The sequence below is a fragment of the Typopeltis vanoorti genome, chromosome 10 (genome assembly GCF_054136105.1).
Source record: "Typopeltis vanoorti isolate ZY-2024b chromosome 10, IOZ_Tvanoo_1.0, whole genome shotgun sequence".
Classification (NCBI taxonomy): Eukaryota; Metazoa; Arthropoda; class Arachnida; order Uropygi; family Thelyphonidae; genus Typopeltis; species Typopeltis vanoorti.
This window is the reverse complement of record NC_143558.1, coordinates 129965938-129993931: the sequence shown is the minus strand read 5'-3', so window position 1 is coordinate 129993931 and position 27994 is coordinate 129965938. Positions and strand designations below refer to the sequence as shown.

The window sequence follows — 27994 nt, the reverse complement described above, 5'->3', positions numbered from 1 at the left end:
ACGTGCACGCAGGCACTACACACAGTAACCGAGGGCGAAGCAGGAAGCTGTTGTTTCTCCTAAAAGTCCTGATGGTACCTCCTAGTGGGCTATGTACGTATTCTTGGCCGTTGGGCTGAAGGTCTTCTGATGCAAGACTCCCAAATTTGAGGGAGTGTCGTGCAACCAAATTTGTTGAGGTTAAGCATCTCAGGGCTGAGGATGATTCCATGAATAGCCTTTAAAATCTGAATTTACTACGTGTATTACCGTTGCTTTCTTCCACCGTATTCCGTGGTGAGTATCCAGAGCATGGTCTGCAAGACCAGAGTAGCTGCACTGGTGAAAACTGATGTAGTCCTTGTGTTCTGAAATTCTGATATTCGCTGTCCTGCCTATTTGGCCAAAGTAGGACAGCTTACAGTTTTTCTCCATTTATAGAAAACCCACCCATAGAGACAGATACATTCACCAACAATCCCCTCTGCACATACACACACACAACAATATGGAGTTCATAAGGCACTACACAACAGGGCTAAACTTATCTGTTCAAATGACAATGCTCTAACCACGGAACTAAACCACATCCTCAACACTTTCTCAACCAATGGCTATCTCCCCGAAAACCCAAAAAATATTGACACTAGTTAACCACAACCCCCCCCCCCCCTTCGCAACAAGGATTATTCTAAATCCAACACCATTCCCTATATCTGAGGTACCTCAGAAAAAATTACCAAAATCCTAAAAAAACATAACTTGACCTCTTGTTACAGCCCATATAAAAAATTGGTGTCCCTTCTCTGCTCCACTAAAGACCAACCACCTCCCTTAGACCTACCTAGTGTATACCAGGTCCCTTGCAACTGTAGACTGTCCTACTTTGACCAAAAAGGCAGGACAGCGAATATCAGAATTTCAAAACACAAGGACTACATCCGTTTTCACCAGTACAGCTGCTCTGGATACTCACCACAGAATATGGAAGAAAGCCACTGTAATACACTGTAGTAAATTCAAATTTGAAAGGCTATTCATAGAATCAGCCTCAGCCCTAAGAAACATGCCTAACCTCAACAAATTTGGTTGCATGAGACTGCCCCAAATTTGGGACACTTACATCAGAAGGCCTTCAGCCCAACGGCCGAGAATACGTACATAGCCCAATAAGGGGCACCACCATCAGGACTTTTACAAGAAACAACAGCTTCCTGCTTTGTCCTCAGTTATTGTGTGTAGTGCCTGCATGCACTTGTCTTTATTTTAAGTTCCTGTGAAAATGGCAACGTGATGTTGCCGAAATATTGGAATTTAGATTAAAGTTTAATTTATATAATTTGTACATTGTAAATTCCTTAAGTAATTTAATAAGCATGTATAATCAATGTCTACGACTTTCTACGAGAATGATGATTTGATTACAAAATTTATTTATTGTAAAAGATAACTGTAAGTTAATTTAAATGTATTAATGATATGAAAAACTTAAGTTGTTTCGCTTGAAACGTGCAAGATTTATAGTTTTCAAGCAAAGTACCATAACAGTAACATGTAATGGCAGTTCATTTTTCTTGTTCATGACAAAAACGAAAACAAAGTATGAAAGATGGGGGCATGTGTGGATTGAGAAGAATATTGTATATAACTGCTGTGAAAGAAATACAGAGGGGGAACTCAATGGTGGATATACAGAAAAAAATAAAGTTCTGAACCTTAACCAGTTTTCACTAAAAGCCATAATGTAAACCATTCACTTTCTTTCTTCAGTCTTTTTATCTCCTTTAGGAGATAAAAAGACTGAAGAAAGAAAGTGAATGGTTTACATTATGGCTTTTAGTGAAAACTGGTTAACTAAAATTTCATATTTGTGATTCTTTAAAAGAGTGGTGTAATGTTTGAATTAAGGTTTCAGATTCAGAAATTGCATTTCTAGAGAGTTGGAAACAAGTTCTTGAATAAATTTGTTGGAATGTGAGCTATGCAGGCTTTTATGGTATATGTTTTGTTAACTTTTAAGCATGAGTAAAAAATTTTAATTAAAATGCTTAATTTGTCTTACTGAAAAAAAAAAAAAAAAAAAAAAAGCAATAACAGGCTACAGTTAATACAAAAAAGTAGGAAAATAAAGAAAAGATAAATTAGCAATTAATGCTTAGAGGATGCCACAGAGTTCACTAGAACTTATTCCCTTGTATTAAAAAGCAGTAGAACTACAGTATAGCTATAGAACTAGTGTAATCCATTTCTGGGGAACATAACTCATAAAAAGAGTAAATAAACTCAAACAAGAAGAACAAAAGCAATGCCTGAAAATAAACAAAAAAAATTAATATAATGATCAACTGCAATTAAATAAAAATTATATACTTAAAAAAAAGGAAGAACATGAAGGGAAAGATAGCAATGTTGAAAAACTTGTTAACAAGAAAGATTACTGAAATTGAAAACATGGGAAAATGAAGAATAATGTAGCAAAAAGCAAAGGAAGATACACAAAAGGTTAATCTTTTAATCATCAGAAGTGAAACAAAGGTTATGCATATTCAAGTTCTGTAATGTAAACTGACTTATTAACTGGCAAGGATGTGGAAGTTTTAAATGGGAACAAAATTTGTGATTTTGAAGTTCCCAAACAATAAAAATATTGACTAGTCTAACATTGGAGAGAGGTCAATTAGTTTAACTATTGGAGATTCACTCATGAATGAAGCTTACATGAAGCTTTCAATATACTCCTATAGTCTTCCTGTTTACAATACTAGTTTCATGAAGTTTAATGTAAAGATTTTCAATGAATGTTCTAAACTTCATTAGCAACCATACTGGTTGCAACACATTTATAACTCAATAATTACGTGGATACAAAGTGCCCAATGAAACTGAAATAACATTTGTATACTATTTATGATAATATGGATATAAAACAAGTAATATATTTCATCCATATGGCTATTTGGATGGCTAAGTTGGTTACTGAGAGAAAATTTTTAGGTTTTAATTCAGCAGATGGCATAAGTTACTTGAAAAGCTAAATCAATTCTTCCTTCATGAAAGCAAAGAAACCCTCTCAACATTTTGATATTTGGAAAACCATAAAATTATAAATTTGGTTACTATTTAGAAGCTTTGTTTACCTATTTCCTTGCCACCAATGGTTTGATCTTCCCAAAAAAAACAAACTTGGCCTTATTTCAATCCTATGAAAATTTGGAAAAAGCTCCCCCCTATATACTCTCAACCTTTATGTAGTTTTCAGAGTTACCTCACTATTTTCAAAAGCTTTCTTCCACCTCTGTCCTTCACCTCACAGGGCCTTTTTTTTTTATTTCGCATTTTTTTCTTTCTTTTATTCTGTCCATCTGTAGGCATTGTTTAGGGTTCTTGGTGTATTTCATAAACTTAGTAAATCCTTAAGATTTTTCCCATTCATCCGTCTCACTATATGCAAATTATCTGGGATTCTGGTTTGAGATGGATTTATTGAAATTTGGCATTTGGAATTAACACAAAATTTTTCAAAGCATTCCAGTTGTTGTTCAATTAACTATTTACAGGAACAATAAAGAAAAAATGGTGAAATTATATACTGAATTCTGGTTGTATAGAATAAAGGGGGAACGGAGAATTTATGATTATGAGCCTGGTTAGATTATCTTTTCTCTTCTCTGTCACCAATATATAATGCATTCAAATTCCACTACAGGCATTTGCATTTGTGAATGTCTTTAGCTGGGACATGAACATGCTTAGTGGAGAACTAAAATACTGTGAAAAAGATCTGGTCCCTAGCGCAGGGTTTCTGGATTAGGTAAAAAATAAATTTTTAAAAAATTAATAAAAACCTCAGTACAGTTACTAACTGACCATAAGTTTACAACCTTTCATGGGTAACAATCAAAATATCGGTGGTATTCAATTTTTTTTTTTTTTTTGTAACACAATTCAAATCAAAAACAATTCTTAACTGGCTGGAATTACGACCAAAGCACTTAAAAGTTGAGCTAGCATGCTTGTTTGAAGGATGAAAAACCAGTTTCAGAGAGGGAATATCGATTTTCTATCTTTATATAATGCTTAATGGTCACTTAATGCTCTTTCAGTTCAAAAGCCTTTAATAAGGGCTTTTGAACTGAAATTTTAATTATATTAAAGATGAGATTCATACCCAGCTCTTTCCAGACATAGGGATAAATTATCACATTATCCTCAAACTGCAATATGAATGTACTAATTTTTTTTGGGTGGCAAAATAAAATTATGTCTAAATACATAAGCCAAATAGGGCTACTATGTCATAAATGCACTTTTTTTTTTTTTTTTGATGCACTCAGATTTTAATCAAAGTTATTTGATTAAAATAATTTAAAATAACCCCACCACTTAGAGAACTCTGAATAATGCAAGTCTGTTGAGACATTGCGACAGATCTTTGAAAAACAATGAAAATTAAGCTCTGTCCAATATAACACTACATTGTATATAATAAGCTTAACATTAATGCAGTAAAATGGATATGCCACAGTACAGTCATTTTTGTTGCAATAAATCTTGGGTTCAAGACTGCTTGATGAAAGACTCAATATCTATAATTCCATTTTAATAAAAAAATTGAATATGCATATGGCAAAAACAAGCAACAGCTGCTGTGATAATCACATAAATAGTCTCACTACAAGAGCACTTTTAAAAAAAATAAACCTTTTGTGATTATCTGCAATCATTTTCTTAATTGATTTGCTTTTTTTTTTAATTTGATTTATTCATTTACTGTTTCCATTCCTCAAGACATTTCTTTGGAATAATATATTTATTCTGGTATTCCTTCTGTTGTTCACTAAGAACTCTTCTGCACTTGAAGATGTCTGCATAAACGTGACTGCATAATTGTTTGTTCAGTAATGCAAAAGCACTTTAAGAAATTTTGCTATAAAATATTAAAGTGTTAATTTAAAAAAAAAAAAAAAAATGCAACACATCCTTCTCACAAACAAGATGCTTATCAAGAAACATTTGCCTTCAAAATCTCCCTTAATGCAAAAGCTCAATACCATCAAAACTATTCCTACTGGCAATAATTCTGACAAATTTATATGAATGCAATGCGCGATTCAAATTATAAAACTTCTGACCTATTCAGATTAAACATTCACTGCAGTTATATCAAAGGAACTTCAGTAAAAATAAATAAATAAATAAATTCTTTACAGTGCAAACCTGAAACAGCTTCCTTTCTACATTCTCTGCTAAGAAATATTAGAACTGTTATAAAATTCTTTCTTCTTACAATATAAAATCTCCTGCTGTGGACAGAATGCACATACTAGAAAATATTGTAGAAAAGAATGATATTATATTCTATTATTATAGATTATGTTGAGATTGATTGGCTAAGGTGAAGCATATCTGCTCTCCCATATCTGAGCCTGGTTCGAGATTATATTGTGAATGGTCATGTAATTTAGTGCTCGTGTAAAATTAGTGATTATTATCTGTTTTATTTTTCTTCAGCTCAGAAAATTGGTGTATAATTGTGTGTTAGTGTAGATTTTTGTGTTTTTAGAGTATTTAATAACATTTTTATTAAGATATTATCGGCATGGCACCAATGTTATGAACAATGGTGGCAAAGACGATGTTGTCCAGCAATTTGAATTTGCAGGATACTATTCGATGCAGTGTGTGTGAAATGTATTTGTCAAGAAAATAAAGAATATGTGGAAGGAAATTGAAACTGAAGAGAAAGAGAGAGTATGTATTAAGTGTCTGTTAGGTGACGAGAATGCAACAAATACAGATGGTATGATGGAAAATGACATTATTAATATCGAATGTATGGCCATGGAAATAGAGGAGAATGAAATGGATTTTAATAAAGAAATAACATGCTTAAATGTTATCCTTCATAGGACAAAGTGCAAAATTGAAAAATTGCAGAAGCAGCAAGACTTCAGGACTGAAAAAAAAAAAAAAAAAAAAGAATCATTTGAAGGAATAATAAGGACTGACTGAACAAACAAGAAAAACAAGTTAAGGAGAAAATTATGTATGGAGATTCAATGATCAGGGGAGTACGTAACAAAAGGATGACAAAACAGTGTTTCCCGGGTGCAAAAATTCACGATATTAGCCACACCATCCAGATGCAAAAAGGTAAGTCGAAGGAAATGATTGTCTTGGTTGGTACTAATGATTTAAGAGACAAAAAAGTATTCTATAAGAGAGGATGTAAATGAGTTGTTAAAAGAGAAAAAACTGAAGAGCGAGAAGGTGAAGATTGCAAGTCTCCTACCATGCCATGATAGAGGCAAACTGAGAAGGAGGGCATTGATAGCCAATGAGTCTATACATAGATTGTGCAAAAGGAATGATGTAGAATTTGTGGTCTCTGTTTGACAGAAAGAAGGAATTGAACAATGTGATGGACTGCATCTAAATGGTTTTGTGTAAGGTGTGTGGAGAGAACTTTGTTCACTGAGCATGCAGAAGTGAAAATTCAGGGAAACTTATGCAATTAGAGTGGAAGCAAGTGAGTTTGTATGAAGGCACCCATTAAGTGAGTATGAGAATGACCAAATGAGGAATCTAGTCTCTCAAGCAAAAATACCGAATAGGGTGGTCAATTCAGAAAGCGTGAAGGTGGGTGGGGGACTAAAAGACTGATGCAGTTTCTATATACGAATGACAGAAATATAAGGAACAAGAGGGAGGAGATTTTAGTATTGGTTAGTGCAATCTCACCAAAAGTCATAGGCATTAGTAAGACTTGGCTAACAATAGATGATGTAGTTACAGGGATTGAATGTGAAGGATTTAGTATTTTCAAAGAAGATAGAGAATATACGATGGGAGGAGGGGGGGGCTGCTGATGATATACATGAATTGCAACCAAAAAGAATAGGAGACAGGTGAGAGGGAGGCTGTTCATTTGAAGCAGTCTCTGGTATGAGATTAAACCAGTAGGCTGAACAGATGATCTGGAAGGCATGAATAGCCAAATTAGCACAATGAATACAGGTCGAGTGTTTATTATGGGGGATTTCAGCTATGGAGATATAGGTCGGAAGAAAGAAATATCACATGGCAGAAAGGTAATAGAATTTATACACTTGCTGAGAGATAATTATCTAAGGTAGCATGTGATGGAGGGCAATAATGGTGGGAGAGTATTGGACCTGGTCATAGGATCAGAAGAGCTATCCATAACCAAGGTGACATCATTGTTTCTGATTGGTGAAAGTGACCATGCAGTTTGACTTGGGAGATTGTAAAATATGAGGAATATTCTATCAAGAAGGGGGTATGGGGTATTTGTAGAACTAAAAGGCAGGTGATTATGACATGCTTAGGAAGAAGCTTAAATCTGTAACATGGCATAAAACACTGCAGGGTAAGGTTAGTAGTGCATGGGATTAGTTAATAGTCATCTAAAGGAAGCAATATTAAATAGAATACTTAAGGTAAGGAGGATTAATTGGGTAGGAGTTAGATGGATGAATAATATCATTAAGCATCAGCTACAGAAGAAGAAAATGCTGTGGAGGGTATATAAAGAGAAAGGTGATCAGCATGGCAAGGAAGGAAAAATCAGATTATGAGAAGTATCTAGCTGAGCAGGCCAAAGGAAATCCCAGAGTTCTTTCATTATGTGGCAAGTAAAAAAAAGAATGACTATGGAAGATTAACCTTAATGAACGATGATGGTCACGAAGAGACGGAAGTGAATAAAATAGCTGAGTTACTGAATGACCATTTTGCAAGCTTATATCATCCTAGTGAGGATGATATACCCCTTAACATACATAGCAGACACTAATATGAGAACAAAAGATGGATGAATTGGAGGTTCTTAGGATATTGCAGAATCGCAATGTAAATACAGCTGTGGGATTAGATGGAATATCAGCTAGAGTTTTGCGAGAATGTGCAAGGAACTGAAAATGCCTTTGATTAGGCTCTTTAATTTAAATCTCAGTGAAAAAGCTTTTGACAAAATTAGTCGACAAAAATTGTTTAAAATATTAACCAATTTAAACATACCAAACCAACTTTTACAATCTATTCAAGAAATATATACAGAAAATAAAATAGCAGTTAAATTAGAACACACCTCAGAATGGAAAGATATATCAAGAGGAGTACGACAAGGATGAACCCTCTCACCTCTGCTTTTCAATATATATATAAATGAAATATTAACAATCTGGAAACAGCATAACCCATTTGGTATACAAATGACCCCGCAAATGAAGATAGATACACTACTATTTGCAGATGATCAAATAGTATTAGCTACATCAGAAGATGACTTACAAAGATCATTAAAATCATTAAATGATATCTCAAAGCAATATAATATGACAATATCCAAAGAAAAAACAAAAATAATGGCATTCAAAGGAGAAAACCCAATAAGAAGTAAAATAGTGATAGATAATAAAATACTAGAACAAGTAAACACTTTCAGATACTTGAGATGTGATCTATCATACGAAGAAGAAAAAGACATAGACACTAAAATATCAAACTTTGTCAAAGTAAATGGCATAATAAACAGTATATTTAAGCCATCCCTGGTACAAAAACACACTAGAATCAGACTATATAATGTCTTGTCAAAACCAACTCTACTATACGGAAGCGAAACATGGACCATGAAAAGGAAAGATGAAAAACGAATTCAAACAGCAGAAATGAAGTTCCTCAGAAAAACAGCTGGATATACCAAGTGGGACCACAAAACAAATGAAGAAATCTTACAATCCCTGAAAATAAAACCAATTAATTACTACATAAAACAGTATAAACAAAAATGGCTAGAACATTTATATCGAATGGACAACAGCAGACTACCAAAAATATTATACAGATACAAAATAAGTGGAAAAAGAAGAATCGGAAGACCAAGAAAGAGATGGCATGAGACCGGAACAGGCCACATGGCCTATATTCCATGTTAGGAAGAAGAAGAAGAATTTAAATCTCAGCTCTGGACGAGTTCCAAGGAAGTGGAAATTGGGTAAAATAATTCTTTTCTTTTAGGCTTGCACGGTGATCCGAATGCATTTTTGGAAATTATGGAGACAACTACCGTGTTTGAATAAAAACTTTAGTTTAATATTACTAAAATTTTACAATTCGATGTTTCAACCTTTATGTCAAGGTCATCTTCTGGAGCAACATGAACGCATACAATTTACCATCGAAATTGAAAACCAAAATTCGCTCCCGTTCCTAGACACACTAGTTACACGTCTTCCTTCAGGCAGTCTATCCTTCACGGTCTACCGAAAACTGACACACACGGGCCAATACATACATGCGAATTCACACCACTACCCAGCACAAAAATATGGAGTCATAAACGCCCTTAAAAACAGAGCCACAACTATTTGCTCTAACCAGCAAGCCCTGAAACAAGAACTAAAAATCATTAGTGACACATTCATAAACAATGGCTATAACAAAAATACTGTCAATAAAATACTCTATAAAACCACAACAAAAACGAATCTAGATTACAGTAAAACCATAGCCATCCCATACATTAAAGGGTTATCGGAAAAAATCAACAGAATCCTACAACATTACAACGTCAATGCCACATTTAAACCACCCACTAAACTTAAAACCATATTCAGCTCCTCTAAGGATCCTCTCCTCACATTAGCACACCCTAGAGTCTATTGCATCCGCTGCACCTGTAACTTACCGTACATTGGTGAAACAGGACGGACAATCCCTATACGCAAGAAAGAACACATTAGACACATTAAATATAACCATTATGGTGAAGCAGACCTCTCAGACCATGCACTTAACACCTTACACCAAATCAACTGGAAAAGCACCTGCTCCTTACACCACACAAAAACATGGTACGAAAGAAAATTTAAAGAATCCTGCAAAATCCTGATAAACCACCCAAATATCAACAATAAAGATGGTATGAAAATTCCAAGGATCTGGATGGCACACATTCAGCCAACCTAATATGAAAGATTCAACATAAGTCAGGACTCTAGCCAATCCGCTAGTATTAGAAGCCACTCCACTCCAACTGGATGGAATGATGTTAATATATGTATATAGTAGACAACACAAATAATAGGACTCTAGCGTTGATGTACAATCTTTTTTTTTTTATTTTATTTATTTATTTATTTTTTCACCAGAGGTCAGGCCAACAATTGTGGTAGAGGTTAGTCAGTGTCTTTAACGAACCAGTATGATTGTAGTATAGCTTGTTTCTTGTGTATATTTGTACGCTCCAGAAGATGACCTTGACATAAAGGTCGAAACGTCGAATTGTAAAATTTTAGTAATATTAAACTAAAGTTTTTATTCAAACACGGTAGTTGTCTCCATAATTTCCAAAAATGCATGGGTAAAATAATTCCTTTGCATAAGAGAGGTTCTAAGACTGCAGTAGCAAATTATAGATCAATCACAATCTCAAGCATGGTGGTAAAAGTACTAGAAAAATTGGTAAAAAAAGGTAAAAAAAAGAGAATTCAAGAATGGATAGATAAAAATGATACTGTATGAGGGTCAACATGGCTTTGTGAAGGGTTGGTCATGCCTTAGTAATTTAATAACTTTTTGTAATAGAGTAACAGCTGAACTTGATAAGGGAAATGGCTACACAATGATTTTGCAAAGGCATTTGACAGAATACCACATGGAACTCTATTACACAAATTTGAACAAATGGGGATGGATATGACACTGGTGAAGTCGATAAGAGGGTGGCTGCTGGACAAATATCAAAAAGTGGTATATGGAGGAACAGAATCGATGTGAAAATAAGTGATGTGATGTGCCGCAAGGTTCAGTGTTGAGACCACTGCTGTTTAATTTGAACATAAATGATATAGGAAATAACTCAAAAGGAAATATTCAGTTGTTTGCTGATGCAAAATTAGGTAGAGTAATAGTTAATCAAGGTGATGTGGAGAGCTTGCAGGACAATTTAAATAGGCTATCAGTATGGGCAAAAGTTGATGGGTGTCAGTTTAATGTTGAGAACAGTAAAGTTATGCATTTTGGGATAAATGATTATAAGCCATGTCTCACATTGATTTAGGGGTGGTGGTAGACAGAGTTGAAGTTTAGAGGACATATTGCTAAGGTAATCCATAAGATTACTTGGCTATTGAAGGCCACATTAACAAATAATGATAAGGAAGTTACTCCTCTTTAAGGCCTTGATACTTCATCTGGATTACTGTGCTCAAGTCTCGTCCCCTGGATTTCTTGGGGATGAGGAAGTGGTGGAGAGGATTCAGAAGCGAGTGACCAAGATGGTGAATGGCCTGACGAATGTTCCCTAAGCATAGATTGACGGTGTGTGGATTGCAGAAGTTAGTTGATAGGAGAAAAAGAAGGGATATGATAAAAACATTTAAGTTGCTTAAAGGGCATTATACATGCAGAGGAAATGTTTCAGCAAGTAACTAGAAGGACCAGAACAAGGGGGTCATTCCTGGAAGTTGAATAAAGGTGTGGTTAGTAGAGGTGTTAGGTCTAGATTTTTTGCTTGGAAAGTTGTGAATGAGTAGAATGGGTTGCCAAAGTCAGTTGTGAGTGCTTTGTCTGTTAATGGGTTCAAGGAGAGGAATAATAGATTGGGTCTCCTGCAATGAATTTTCAGACTCCATGGACGTGCCTGTATAATATGTTGGAAGATTAATTATGGACATCACGAATGGCCTTAATGGGTTGCTGAATTTTATAGTCCAGGGCAAAACCAAAACACTGCTTACTGAAAGGCTTGCAGTGGCTGAACAAGTTCTGTGGTTTCTAGCAGGCTTTCAAGATTATTTAAACCTTGACCTATGTATTCGCTGTACTAATACAAATGCACCTATAAGACCAACAGTTTTTTTGTGGTTGGGCTTCACATTGATTTATAAAGTGTGACAATTACGAAATGTTATATTCTGGCAGTAACAATCAGGAAAAAGAAGCAGTAGCCATAGTATTCAACACTAAATATGAGGATAATCTTCCTAATAACAGACAATATCAAGTAGAATGATGTCAACAAATATCAGAATGAGGAACTGGAAATGAGATTTATTGTTGTTTATGGTTCCACAGAACATTCCAGCAAGGAAGAAATGGAGGGAATTTTTTTGAGACATTAGAGAAGGCAGTTGGCTCAATGGAAAATTAAAAGTAGGTTCTTGTTGGAGATTTAAACAGAAAAATAGAATATGATTACCACACATATAGAAATGTTTGGGGAAAATGTGGAGAAAAAGTGCGAAGCTAATAAAACTAATGGTAAATCCATGCTGGTTATCTGTTCAGGACATTGATTAGGGGTGCTTAAGGGCCATAGCTATATTACTGAGAGGAGATCTGCACATAGCCATTAAAGGAATGTGGAGAACAGACCAGGGCATCTGACCTAATGTCCAATCCTCACATTCTCATGGTGCACCCTGCTGGGTATCTACCTGGATACTGAACGAACGACGATGGGCTGGCCGTTCGAGATTTAGCCGACCAAATTGTAGTCTTATTGGCTTAAACCAAAATACAAAATGATGGTACAACATAACAAAATTTCATGCCGGCTGGGGTGTCGGCAGGTTAAACAAGTTGTTTAACCTGCCGACACCCCCCCTGTTGTTTTTGCCAGGGAACCATAGCAAACAACGAAAACACAGCTACTAGAACAAATATTAAAACACACCCCAACTCAACATCACGAGAGTTCAAGATCAGTACTATCAACATAAGAAGCCTGAATGGCAAAGAAATGGAGCTAGCTGAGGAATTAGATAAGTACCAGATTGACATAATAGGGGTGACTGAAACAAAAAAGACCAAAACTGGTGAGATCTTTCTGCGCAATAAATACAAAATGTTATATTCAGGCAATATAACAATCGAGGAAAAGAAGGAGTAATAACCATAGTATTCAACACTAAATATGAGGCTAATCTTCTTGAACGGCAGGCAGTCTCAAGTAGAGTGATGTGGGCAAATATGAGAATGGGGAACTGTACAATGAGACTTGTTTGTGCCTATGGTCCCACAGAAGGTAGAAGTGGAGGAATTTTTTGATGCTTTAGAAAAAGCAACTGACACAATGAAAAAGGAAAAGTTGGTCCTTGTTGGGAATCTAAATAGCAGAGTAGGAAATGATTGTTAGGCATACAAAAATATTTTGGGAAAATTTGGAGGAAAGAGCAAAGCTAATAATAATGACAAATATCTGTTGGATTTCTGCTCAGGACATGGATTGGTTATCACTAACACCATGTTCCAACATAAAAATGTGCACAAATTCACATGGAGAGAAGAGGCTAGGAATAAGAAAAGTCTCATGGCGGTATAAAAGTCTTACAGTGGCTGCATTGCATAAATCAGAAGACCTAGACAGAGGGGCAAATTCCTGATGATTGGAATAGAGCTCTAATAGTACTCATATATAAAAAGGGAAATAAAACCGAATGTGAGAATTACAGAAGCATTTCTCTACTGAGTGTTCCTGGTAAGATATATGCAAGTATACTTGAGAAACAGTTGAGAAGGATTGTGGAAGATAAACTTGGTGAAGAACAAGCTAGATTCAGGCCAAATAGAGGTTTTCAAGATCAGATCTTCACTTTACAACAGATAGTTGAGAAAGCATGGGAATATAACAAAGATATGTATTTAAGTTTTGTCGAACTGGATAAGGCATACGACAAGGAGCCAAGAGAAAAGCTATTCAATACACTACAGTTATATGGTGTCAATGGGGCATTATATCAAGCAATACTTAGTCTTTATTTGATTTTTATATCTCAATACTTAATCTTTATTTTCTACTTCAAGTATGGATGTGTATTCCTGACTACAACTGCTGAGTTGTAAGTCAGCAGTTAAAATTGAAGGAAGTACAGGAAGATGGTTTAATGTTAAATCTGGTGTGAGACAAGGATGTATATTATCCCCTCTGTTATTCAATATCTATATCTATAAACACCTATATGGATCACATTATGAAGAAAAGTGGTATTAAACATATCAAGATTGGAGATGTTAATGTCAGCTCTTTGCTTTATGCAACGATATTCTGAAAATAGGCAGAATCATTGAAAATGTCAACTGCATTGTGAACGGAGAACCTGTGGAACAAGTAACATTTCAGCTACTTAGGCACGATTATTAGTGTAGATGGTAAATTAAATATAGAAATAGACAACAGAATCAACAAAGCTGGTATGGTAGGAAGTCAACTGAATATATTCATATGAAATAAGAGAGAAATTAGTCAGAACACTAAATTAGCTGTATACAAGACAGTGTTCAAACCAGTTTTAACTTATGGATCTGAGAGCTGGGTCAAAAGTAAAACACTTGACCAAAGACTAGAGACTGCAGATATGAGAGTCCTGAGAAAGATTAGGGGCACTAACAGATAAGGCATGAATGGCAATATCATATTAAAAATGAGAATATTAGAAAAGAATTTGACATTGTCAGCATCCAGGAATGTGTTAGCAGAGCTAATCTCAGGTGGTATGGTCACTTAAACAGAATGGGAAAGAAAGATTAGAAAAACAAGTGTTCTCTGCCAGGTTGTCAGGAAAAAGACCCAGAGAAAGACCAAGATATGGGTAGATTGATACGGTAAAAAGTGCCTTAGACCAAAGTGTCTCGAACTGTGTTCCGTGGAACACTAGTGTTCCCCGGAAGGTGAATAGATGTTCCATGAGAAGTTCTGGAATTTGTCATGTATTATTAATTTTCACACATCTAAACCTTTCAACATTTAGGAAAGGGAATACCACTGTTTATGACTGGTCATAAAAATTGCCTGCAAGTGGATTATAACAATGGTGGCATATCCTCTGTTCTCAAAACTGAAGGAAATTACTTCTGTGTAGCAAATGTCAGTAACCAAGCGCCATATTTTTAAACATGGAAATATTCACGGATTATCATTAATTTTCACACATCGAAATCTTTCAACAATAGGGAAAGAGAATACTGCCGTTTATGACCGATCATAAAAAGTGCCTGCAAGCCGATTACAACAATGGGAGCGCGTTCTCAAAACTGAACGAAATAACATCTGTTGCAAATGTCAGTGACCAATCAGCAAGGACGTATAAAGAAACTTTTTCCGCTGAAATTGAAGATCAAGGTAGTCTGTATCCGGTTGTCCTATCTATTAATACTGAATACTTTCTTCGCAAGTTCATATTGCAGTGTACAAGTGCTTGTTCTGAAACTGGAGTGCCATGATTTTTTTTAAAAGTAATAGGAATACAGATTTAAATTCTAATATGAATAAGAGACAAGGGACTTTGTTTAATTTTGGTATCAAGAAATCTCTTATCAAAGGTGTTTGTGATGGAACAGATAGTGAGTCATCCACCTCAAGCCTACAAAGCGATCTCCAGGATGTACAAAAGGAGGGGAAAACTACTAGCACACAGGAGAAAAAGTCTGCATTCACTCGTAAGTACTTATAATAATATAAATATATTTGGTGATCAGAATAGGATATGTCAATGAAAATCAGCACAAATTAATTTAATGATGATTTATTGAAGCTTTAATTAAATCAATTAAATTAAACTCTACTTGATGTTTAAATAATTATCAATTATTAATTAATTATAAAAATCAGCTAAATTTCCAATTAATTATTAATTAATACGTTACAAAATAACCAAGGTGTTCCATGAAAATTTCAGGATTTGTGATGTGAAGTGTTCTGTCATAGTAAAAGTTTGAGAGACCCTGCCTTAGACAATAGAAATATAAGATCTGATAATGATGGAGTCTTGACAAGTAACAGACTGATTTGGAGGAAAATTGTAGATAGGAAGTTAGTACTGATGTAAATTTTTCATGTAGTACTATCATATCCTGTACACCCCTTGAGGGTACGTGACAGGAATTTGATGATGATGATGACAAACAGTTGAGAAAAGTTGGGAATATAACAAGGATTTGTATTTCAGTTTCGTTGATCTAGAAAAGGAAAAAAGAAGTTACCAATAGGAATGCTCTTCAAAAATACTATGGTTATATGGTGTACTTAAGCTGTAAGTCAGCAGAATTCAAGGAGACACAGGAAGATGGTCTGAGGTAAAATCAGGTGTGCAACAAGGATGGACATTATGAAGGAAAGTGGTATTAAATCTGATATCAAAATTTTTGAATGTTAATCTTAGCTCTTTACTTTATTCAGATGATGTTATACTTGTGAATAAAAGTACAAGTCTGCAAGATTCCATGACTAAACTGAATAACCGTTGAAACAAATTTGGTATGAAAATCAATAATAAAAAGACTAAGAAAATAGGCAGAAACACTGAAAACCTCAACTGTATTCTTCTTCATCTTTTCATTTTCCCTGTTATTTATAGAACAAGAAATACATTTCAGCTATTTATGAACAATAGCTAGTGAAGATGGTAAATTAAATATGGAAATAGACAACAGAATTAGTAAAGCTGGTATGGTATGAATTCAGTTGAATAAATTTATATGGAATGAGAAAGAAATTAGTCAAACACTAACTGCATACAAGACAGTGTTCAAACAAATTTTAACTTAATGATTTGAGAGCTGGGAAGTTAAAGAAATAAAATACTTGATCAAAGACTGGAGACCTTTGATATGCGAGTTCTGAGAAAGATTAGTGGTATCACATTAAAAAATGAGGATATTAGGTAAGAATTTGCCATTGTCAGCATTCAAGAATGTGTTAGTAATCTCAGGTGGTATGGTCAATTAAACAGAATGGGGGAGGAAAGATTAATGAAACGAATTTTCTATAGTAGGTTGGCAGTGAAAAAATGCAGAGGGAATTAGATGGATTGTTAAGGTGCTTTTACTGTATCAATCCATCTAATTCCCTCTGCATCTTTTCACTGCCAACCCATTTATGCATCATGTTCCATTATTGGAAAAGTAGTCACGTGGAGTTATTTATATCCTACTGCTCAAGGTCGTCAACAAGGTCTGATTTTTCACATCTTTCTGCTTCCTAAGGGTAGATGTTATCACGTACTGCACAGAGTTAGTCACTGCTGCAGATACTGAAGTGCAGGGATCTTGTCAAAAAGTGATCTGATTTTCAAAAAAGGTTTTTGAAGAACCATCCGAAGACAGGTAAATACAACTTTAGTGCATTACACCCTATACTTTATTTTTCTATTACTTCTCTACTAGTTATGCTATTGTGCTGTAAAATGAAAATACAAAAGTTATTATTCTTCTATTAGTTACAGGTTTGACATTTTCTGTGTTCCATTTTTGGAACACTAGGCAAAACCAGTACCACTAGGACTAATATATCTTTTTCCTTGTCTTTTTTAGTTGAAACCATTTTACAAGTCTCAAGATGCTGCAAACTCTAGGTTTATATGAAATAACTGACCTGTTAGAGACAGATGACAACATAGAAGCAAGTGCCGTAGTGATACAACCATCTGAAAATGCTACAGCACCTAACCAATTTTTCCGAAATCTTCACCACCACTCCTGAGATACTAATTGGTCGATAGTTGGATACATCGGTCTTTGAACGATCCTTGTGCAATGGAATTACCATATATTCCTTCGGAATCTTCCCTGTTCTGAGACTCATTAAATATCCTGGTCAAAGGAATGGCCAGTTCGGCTGAACACTCTTTTAGCACACGTGCTGATATTCCATCAGTCCCTATTGCTGAATTCTTATTCAGTTTGTGCAACAGCTCTAATACCTCGGCCTCACACACCTGCATTTCTTCATCTAGTGAAGAGGTAACAGTGAGCTCAATGTTGCATTCACCAGGTTGATAGCTTTTAACGAAATGAGCACTAATTAAATGAACAACCTCTTCTGCATCTGTAACCCTCATGCCATCTGGATTTAGAAGAGTTATTCTTTCATATTCATTCTTTCTTTTATTTGCAGCACATCGATAGAATTGCTGTGGGTTGTCTTTAGCATGCAGAGCCAGTTTCTTTTCATAATCACTTTGCTTTCTGTACAACAGTTGCGACTATTCTAGTCTGCTGCTTATAATGTTCATAACGGACATCATGATTATGCAAACGATATTCCTTCCACATCGTCCTTTTCTTACGAATCTCTTGCTTAATAAGATTACACAACCATTTGACTCCTACTCTATGTATTCTTTGTACTCTTGGGACATATTTTGATATCGCATCATTTAAGCATTGTTTAAATGCTTCCCATGCACAGTCGATATTCTTTCCATCCAGCAACCAATCCCACTCCACTGAACTCAGTATACTCCTCAGTTGGTCATAATTTCCTGCTTTGTAGTTCAGCATGTTACCTTTTCTGAATGGAACATTCATAAACTTAGTCACTTCTCAAGTGAGTACTGCATGATCACTGTCACCAACTGGAGGCAGAATAGTTACATCTTTAACTGAAACTCCCTCTCACACTATAATCAAATCTAACACTCTTTGACCTCTAGTTCCTTCTGTCATATGCTGCTTGAGGAAGTTGTCCTGCAACAGCTCAAGAAATGCATTTCATTCTTCTCATGAGATTCTACTGCTACCCAATCAATGTTTGGATAATTCGTCTAACATTACGATTACTCTTTTAGCACTCATCTTTTCTATTTGGGGATGCATTTCTTCATCACCAGCAACCGACCCACCAGGTCTGTAACAACACCCCACTATGTAATTTGTCTTGTTAGATTCCACCTCACACCAGATGGCTTCAAACTCACTGCCACATGAAATATTTTTAGTAGTATTACTACATTCATGGGTCTCAACTCTAACTGGATTTAAGCAGCATGCCCCCTCCTCTCCTATCCACTCTATCCTTCCTAAAAATACTGTACCCATGACACTCGATACCAGTTAGTAGGTTTGATTCTGATAGCTAGGTCTCACTAATTCCTACAATCTGAGTTCGCAGCATATTGACTAAGGCAACAAACTCTACCCCTTTGTTTCTGATACTCCTAGCATTCATGTACAGACATAATAATCTACCTGCACGTTCTTTTGTATACTCTTGTTTGCAGTCTGCCTGACACAGTTGAACAACTTGCAGATCTCTATTCTTCTCTAATGCCTTACACATGTAGACATCTTTGCACACACATGATGGGTCTGAACCGGACGAACACAATCCTAAAATCATTCTCGCCTCGTCAACATTTCCACGACAAAGCCCATTCCCGTCATTAACACATTTATATACCATTGTCGCACTTCCACTCACATTCATACCATTCCTCCCTTTATAATTTAGTTTTCCTGACTCTCTGTGTTAGGTCTCATACCATGTATTAGTTTTTCCAGACTCCTGATACCAAATGCATTCAGGTATAGGCCATTCCTCTTATACAAATCTAATCTTCCCTCAAGCTCACTCCACACATCCAGAAATTCACATCCATTCCTTCTATACAGCCTAGCCTACGCATTGAATCATTTGCCATCATAGCCCTTCCTTTTAATTCATTTTTATCATGGTGAGGTAAAATACTAATGATTTTCACTTTCTCACTCTTAACTTTCGCCTCTTCCAGCAACCCTTTCATGTCCTCTCTCATATTGAACTTATCGCCAGTTAAATCATTCGTACCTACTACTACTATGATTTCGTTTACTTATCACCATCTTCTGAGACAAGAAACAGGATTTTATACATTGTGTACAATATAGCAATGTTTTTGCCTACAGTTCCAGTTTTGGAATTCCACGTAACTCAAAAGTGGAATGAAATAACTATTTTTTTCCTTCAAATTCTTATTTCTTAAATTTTTCTAGAAAACATATATGAATTTCATGTACAAATTTAAAAATTTCAACCTCTGGCATAAATGGGTTAAAATCACAGAAATATAAGATCTGATAATATTGGAATCTTGACAGATAACAGATTAATTTGGAGGAAAATTGTTGATTGGAAGTTAGTAATAGTGTAAATTTTTCATGTTCATGTGGTACTATCATAATTATCCTGTGCACCCCCTTCCCTTTAAAGTTTGCACTTTAAAAAGTTTTTTTTTTGTTTTGGTGTTTTCCAGTGCAGATATGTAAACATCTTTATTCTTCTGACATGGTGATGCTGTTAAAGAGTACAAAGAAAACTCTTTACACACTTCAACATTTTTCTCACCACGTTCTAACTCATGAATAATTTCAACTTTTTGAACTGAGAAACACTTTCTTTTCAGTAGACATGTTTCCAATGGAAGAGTTATTTTATATTGATTTTACAGTCATGGCACTGAGGGATAGTCCCAAGGGCAAGATTAAGTTATGAAGTGGCCCATAATCTAATATGGTGGTCATAAAATCCAAGTCATTCCTCTCATTTTTATCTATTCCAAGAACTACACAAGCAATTGAGAATTGTTTGCATGATATTTAATAATGCAAAATATGCATAATTACTAAAATTTGTATGGTGTATCTATGTAGTATGCTCATTATACAAGCAAACAATTGTGAGAATATACATAAATTAAAATCATTATTGCTATTAACTCATTACAACAAAGTTCGACTCCATATTATTTTGTTATAATTAGTTACAGGTTTCTCTCAGTCATATTACTATTGCACTTATATCACAACCAAAAGTTATAGGCAAAATTCAGAGAACTGATTTTTCTATACTTTCTATACTTTTTATCTTTAACTTATGAAGGGGGGGGGGGAATCTGGAAAGTTTCTGATAAACACCTAGAACAAAAATTAATATTATGTTTTCTTTTATATACATCCTAAATGAAAAAAAAAAAAAATTATTACAATTTATTGAAACATGGGGTTAAAGGATTTTAAGATATATTCTTTCTTGTGGTTATATCAGTTGCTTTAATATCATTTTTGTTCTAGGTGTTTATCAGAACTTTCCAGACCCCCCCCCCCTTGTATGTTACCTAAATGAAGTCTCTCTCACACACACACACAGACACAACATTATAGGCTGAACTATTTACTTACCCGAATTCCTGAAAGCATAACTGTGATGTTATAAAAATCTGGTAACAAAACCACTCTCATTGTACTTCCATCTCTCACGTGGTCAACAATTGCTTTTACTGGCTTATGATGAAGAGAATCCATAAAGTTATGAGGATTATCTATAGTCCATTTTACATCCCGAATATGGTCTTGTTCAGTATTGGTTGCCCATTTACCTTTACCGGCTGCTTTTGCCAAATCTTGCAATTCTATTAATTTCTGAAAACTCCTGTTGAATTCATTTTAGAAAGCCATTAGTTAAAAATCACACCATCAGAATTTATTTTGGATATATAAATTTCTTTATAATATTAAGGATGGGTATATACTGTGTGTGTGTATATATTTAAATAAAAATATGCATATGACTAATTTAAACATTTCACTTACAATATTATTTCTGATACTGATATACAATCCCCTATGCATGAGCAGTTCTGTTTTCCAACCAAAATGCTGCTTGTTTGAATCCAATCTTGAAAATGGATGTGTGTGAATATCTTCAGCTGAAAGATGAATTAATTTTACTGCCCAGTATAAGACCACCATCCTGATTACTGGAGGCCAGAAAAACTCAATGTATGGTCTCTAGAAGGCAGCCAGATCCACTTTACGTGAAAACGAATCCGGTCTTCATACCCACTAATGAGGACACAAGGTTCAAGACTGTTGAATCTGATCATAGAATTAGACAATCTAACAGTAGCAGCCAAACAAGCTGCTTGTGTCTGAAGGAAAGTGACTGTATAGCCTTGACCTGGGAGATCACCAGACATGCAGAACTTTCTGTTAAGAATAGATATATGTGGAATTACAAAGCAGGTGATTATGACATGCTGAGGAGTAGGCTTTCAGCAGTGCATTGGCACAAGAATTTGGAAGGGGGGGGAGAGAGAGAGAGAGAGAGAGAGAGAGAGAGAGAGAGAGAGAGAGAGAGAGAGAGATGGTGTTTAAACAAAGCAGTATCAAACTGCATATCCAGAATGAGGATGATGGCATCATTAAGGAGATGCATAAAAAAAAATAAAGTTGTGAGGGAGTATCAGCATGCCCATGAGCAGTACAAGACACAGGCAAGAAAGGTGATCTGTAGTGTAAGGAAGGCCAAAGCCGATTAAGAGAGAAAGCTAAGTAATGAGAAAAAAAATCCCTGAAGATTTTTTTCACTACGTGGAGTAAGAGAGGAATGACTATGGAAGGATGGCTTTAAGAGTGTTGATGAAGGGAGGTAACAGAAGCAAAGTAAACAGTTGAGTTACTGAGTGATATTTATCAAGGATGTACTATCTAAAAGTGGTGATACTGCAATGCCAGATGCACTGATGGGAGAATACAGGTTAAAGAACTGGAGGTGCTTAATGTAAACAGACCCATAGGATCAAATGGCATATCAGCTGTGTAATTATAAGAATGTGCAGGAGAATTAGCACCCCTCCTCTGAACAAGATGTTTAACTGGGAAAGAGACAATGGACTGGAAAGAGGGTAAAATAGAGTCCTGCTGCATAAAGTAGGCTCCAAGACAGAAGTGGCAAATTATAAGCTGATCAGTATCTCAGCAGTAGTTATGGTACTAGAGGAGTTGGTGAACAGGAATATGACACTTTCTAGGGAACAAGATGGTTTTGTGAAGAGTAAATCTTGTGTGAGTAATCTGCTTGCATTTGATACTGAAGTGACAACTGAGTTGGATAAAGGAAATGTTTATTCAGTGATACTGCCGACTTTGAAAAGGAATTTGACAGGATTCCACATGGAGCAAATAAAGATGGCTACAAAGCTGGCAATTTGGATTAAAGAGTGGCTCTTGAACAGATATCAAAGTGATTTATGGAGGAGATGAACCCAGGAAAAGGCAGGTGACTAGTGATGTATTATAGGACTCAGTACTTAGTCTTCTGTTGTTTAATTTGTACATCACTGATACAGGAAATGATCTGATGAGAAATATGTTTGCTGATATTGCATAACTGGGAAAAGTGATAGTTAATGAACCTGATATGTAGATCCTGCATGACAACAAATAGACTGGAAGTATGAGCAAAGGTAAATGGCTGCCAGTTTAATGTGACCAATTGTAAGGTGATAAACTTTGGGAAGAAGAGATCAGAAGCTGTGTACCTAATGATGGAACCTAATTGCAGGAAACTGATGACTGTGGACAAGGAATTGAAGTGATTTTTTTTTTTTTTTTGTTGAGTTGAAGGTTATTGTTCCACTTTATGAGGTTTTAATAAGGCTACATCTGGACTACATGATGCAGAGAATTGATTTCCTGGATTCTATGGAAATGAAGAAGTGGCAGACAGGATCCAGGTGAGTGACAAACATTATGACAGATATATGAATGCACCCTATGCGAATAGACAATGTCTGTGGGCATCAAAAACTAGCTGATAGATTAAAAAAAAATAAAAAGATGAGACATGACAGAAGTATTGTATATGAACATAGCTTGAAAACGTTTGTACTGGCTCACCAGTCAGATGTTGGCTTGGGTGTATTCTACTACGGTTGCCTAACACATCAGTTGCATGTTTAAACCCAGATCTGGTCAATTTATAAGCTCTAGTTAATGCTGTGGCTAATTTTTATACCATATAACTACCAGAGTTGATGCAGATATGGTAACTACTTATGTATTAATCAGTCTGTGAAGAAAACAGTAATTTTATTTTATAAGTGATACAAAACTACTTATTATTATTTTATTATTATTATTAATAATACCATTTTCTGCATCTAATGCTGTCTTGAATCACTTTTATGAAAAAAAAAAAAAAAAACTACTTCTCTGTCATAAACAAATGTTGAAAATATTCGGTATACCATAAACCAGGGGTCTTCAACCTTTCAGACAGCGCAGGCCGCATTAAAAATTTCACTGAAGCCCGCGGGCCACTAAGCTATACTGCGGTATTTAGAATTGTAAGATGCTTTCCAGATTCACAAGGAACGCTGTACATTTGATACTTTACGTAAAATCCTATAAAAATAAACAAACTCGGCTTTAAGAGCGTAGCTAGGGGTAGGGATCATGATAAGTAAATACAATCAATACTTGAAAAAAGATAATTAAATGAAGAAAACATCCTTTTTTACAATGCCAATGGGAAACTTGGCAATGCTTTTCCTTGAGCTTGTCGATGTTGGCATCAATGCTGGAAGTCGCTATGCGCAGAGCATTCTCGAGATGTTGGTCCGTATTCTGAGTTCTTGTCTTGGACTTCACATGCTTCATTCTGGAGAAGAAGTGATCACATAAATATGTGCTTTCTAACAAAATGCATATCTTCAAAGCATGCCAGCGAAGATTAGGGAATGTGCCCTCAGAAATGGAGTCGGTAAAATGTAAGCAAGGGCGCATTGAATAATTTTTCTCTCAAAGAAGAGTTGTTTTGGAGTTCAAGTAGCTCCATTTGTAATGAGCCTGGCAATTCAGCAGCATTGACATTGAATGGCATTGCAAATAAATCTAAAGAAGACTTGGCGAGAAGCTGAAAAGGAGTTAAGTCTTTTTTTGTGAGTTGTGCCTCCCAAAGTTTGAGCTTGGCCACAAAGGCTTTGATGTGATCAAACAGAGTGTGCACCAGTTGATCTTTCGATTGTAGCCGCGTATTTAGGTCATTCATATGCAACGAGATGTCTGTCACAAAGGCAAAGTCTGTCATCCACTTTGGATCATTGAATTCCACAATCAGATTCCCCTTGGTTTGCATGAACTGCTGTATTTTGTTCCTTAAGTCAAAGACTCTTAAGAACCTTCCCTCTGCTCAACCAATGCACATCACTATAATAAACCACATCGCAGTGATCCGCTTCGCACTCTTGGGTCAAAAACTCTTGGAATTGATGATGATTCAATCCTCTTGCCCTAACAATGTTGACAACAGTCACAATAACTTTCATGACATTCTCAAATCCAATAGTTTTCGAGCACAAATTCTCCTGGTGAATTAAACAATGGTAATGGACAAAATCTTTTCCTTCTAGTTCCAGTGCTTTCCGCAGCAGCGCAACAAACTCTTCGTTCTTTCCCACCATAGCAGGGGCACTATCAGTTACTACACCCTCGAGGTTGGTTAAGCTGAGGTTGAAACGCTGGAGCGTTTTCTTGGCAGCTTCAAGAATATCAGTGCCTTTCAAAATTCCCTTCATAGGTACGAGTGCTAGAAGTTCTTCTGTCAGAATGAATTGCTGATCAATGCCATGGACAAAGATAGCCAGTTGTGCTGTATCCTTTACATCTGTGCAGTGAATATGATGCAAATTCGGACGCCTGTTTTTTAAAGTTATTTTATTGTCATTGCAAGTTCTTTGACACGTCATGCTACAGTTACCCCAGACAAACTCAATTTTTTAAACACTTCCTTATTATTTGGACACAGAATTTCCCCAGCAGCGATGAAACACTCTTTCACAAACTCGCCGTCCAAGAAGGCTTTTGATTTTTTAGCAATTTTTTCAGCTATTACATAACTTACTTTGATGCATGCTTTGCTCTCTTCCCTCTGCCTTTTAAAACGTATCCTGCTGACATTTTAAATCAATTTGGAGATGGTTCACTTTGTCCACACAAAGCTGCCCTTGAAGGTAATCAATATTGGATGCATGCTTTGTCTCATAGTGTCGATTTATATTGTATTCTTTTGATACTGACTCACGACAAATTAAACATACTGGCTTATCATCGATCGGCACAAAAAAGTACAACTTGGTCAACTTTTCATTAAAAACCAAACAAGAATCACTTCATTTATGCTTTTTACTCGTAGATGCCATAGTGATGGAAGGTGAACCCAAAAAATGATCCAAAATGGCTGTGTAATGGTTATTATCTACTGAAAATGTCTTACACTAATGAAATTATTTTTTATTCAATCTCATTTTAATATTAAGGAGTTATTTTTTCAAAATAGCTGGCAGACCATGGCAAAGAGCTCCGCAGGCCATGCGTTGAAGACCCCCCTGCCTAAACACTCAATAAAATAAAACCCTTAGGTCTACTACATCAGTGCTCTGAATTCTGATTGGGTCCAAAACATTATTGGATGGACATAGCCAGTTATAAAAGACATGGTATCAACTCTTCAGAAAAAAACTGAAAATATCTAGGTTAGAATCAATACAAAGAAATAGTTTTGGGAAAAACTTTCCAAGTTTTCATATCCATTAATGGTCAAATCATGCATCTTCCTTCCATCACTGGGTAAGAAAAACTAATTATGACTGTCTGCTGGATATCTATTTTAGGTTGAACAAATAACTAGTCACCTCGTGGTATGACTGAGCACTCCCTAAAGAATGCTGTATATGCATATCTTATCCTCCTAGTGGTCGTATTCCATTATGACAAAACGCTTGTAATTTCCAGCATTCACCAATATATGTGATAAGCAAGATAAACAGGAAAAAAAATCTCCCCCCCCCCCAAGTCAGTACAGCATTATCACTTTCACATAACAGTCATGTCTTTGTCTAATTCCCCCTCCCCCAACTGACACTATAATCAGATTTAACTCTGCCCTAATTTGTTCTCTCATCTGCTGCTTCAATAAGTAGTCTTGAAATCATTCAATACATCTGACTTCATCTAATGAGGTTTCACCACTATTCAATTAATGTTTGGATAATTAAAGTCAACCATGATGATTACTTATTTTGCAGCCATCACGTTTATTTGGTAATAGCTGGCCTGGTTGGCCGAGTGGTTAGCGTGTCCGCTCTCCAGCCAAAAGGCTGTGGGTTTGAATCCCGCCATGGACATGGATGTTTGCGATTGTCTATGAAAATACTAGTGGTGGTTGGCAGTAGATGCCGTTGGTGTAGATGATGAAAATAGAGTGGTTTGTTGTAGCTGGACTGAGTGGTGCAGACAGAGAGTTGTGGAGTAGGCACCCTCCCTCGACGAGTCTTTGGACTCCCTGGAGGTGTCATATAATAATAATAATCCATTTTCTTATTAGCACTGATCCATTAGGTCCGTATCAACAGACCACTATGTATTTGAGGTTGTTATACTCTATCTCAAACCAAGTGATTTCAAACTCATGCATGGAAAATCGTTGCTAGTATGCATTCATAGCTTTCTACTCTACCTAGACTCAATTCATCCAGTGTCTTTCTGAACAAAATTTCTCATTTCTTACTACCTACAAAAGATAAACTGTCACCTGTTTTTAGCTGGTGTTTACCAGATCCCCTGTGAGTGTAATTTAGCATACTTTGGACAAACAGGCCCTTTGTAAAAAGGAAGTAGCAAACATCAATACTACACTGAATGCCTGATTCAGTGTAGTATTGAAAAAGATTCTCTATCCCCCCCCAAAAAAAAAGTTAAAGACTTAACTTATGTAAATATCAAAAATAGCTGAAAAGTAATTTGTTACTATTATTTCTGTAGCATGCAGCAACTGTCTCAATAGTAAACCAATTGTTGTATTTACCTTGTATCCCTGTTTCTTTGAACCGCTTGTTCCACAACAGATGATGTACTGCTAATTTCAATATAAAATATTTGTGCAATTTTATTAAAGTTTATTATTGTGATCATCATTTTTTTTTTCTAGTTTTACTTCCCGGTTTAAACTCTCCTCTTGAAGACTTAGAACACTAACCTAACTTTTTTTTCTATCAACATCCTTCCTTAGCTGCCCTCAACTTCATATTGTTTGGCACTACAGTGGTAGTGAATCATGGGAATGGTACTGAAAAGGATGAACTAAGAATTCTTCCCATGGTATGATATGCCTTGTCTCCTCATTCCACTCAAAATCACTGACCACTATCCAAGCCTTGGTATTTCCAAGCAAGAATTCAGCATACGAGTGGTGCAGACAAAAATTCCTTCTTTATGCTTAGCCTATGCTACAGCTAATCAGGGAAAGGGATGAAGAACCGACCTCAAGAAATCCAAATTTAAACTGGAGAGGACAAAGTGCAGAAATGTCAGAATATATGAATTCTCAAATAGCAGTTATGTATTCTACTCCCTAGCCAAAATCATTGGAAGCAATCCTCTGTCCATCCAAGCT

The 27994-nt window shown here is 35.7% G+C and overlaps 1 protein-coding gene across 1 annotated transcript in view; it reads right to left on the bottom strand.

The window, feature by feature from the left end:
* Tudor-SN (Staphylococcal nuclease domain-containing protein 1) overlaps positions 1-27994 on the bottom strand; it is a 271338-nt gene that overhangs the window by 200203 nt on the left and 43141 nt on the right. Inside the window, exon 5 of the mRNA XM_090399685.1 lies at positions 20941-21190. Coding sequence (XP_090255811.1) covers positions 20941-21190 — 250 coding nt within the window. The remainder of the gene's footprint in view (positions 1-20940; positions 21191-27994) is intronic.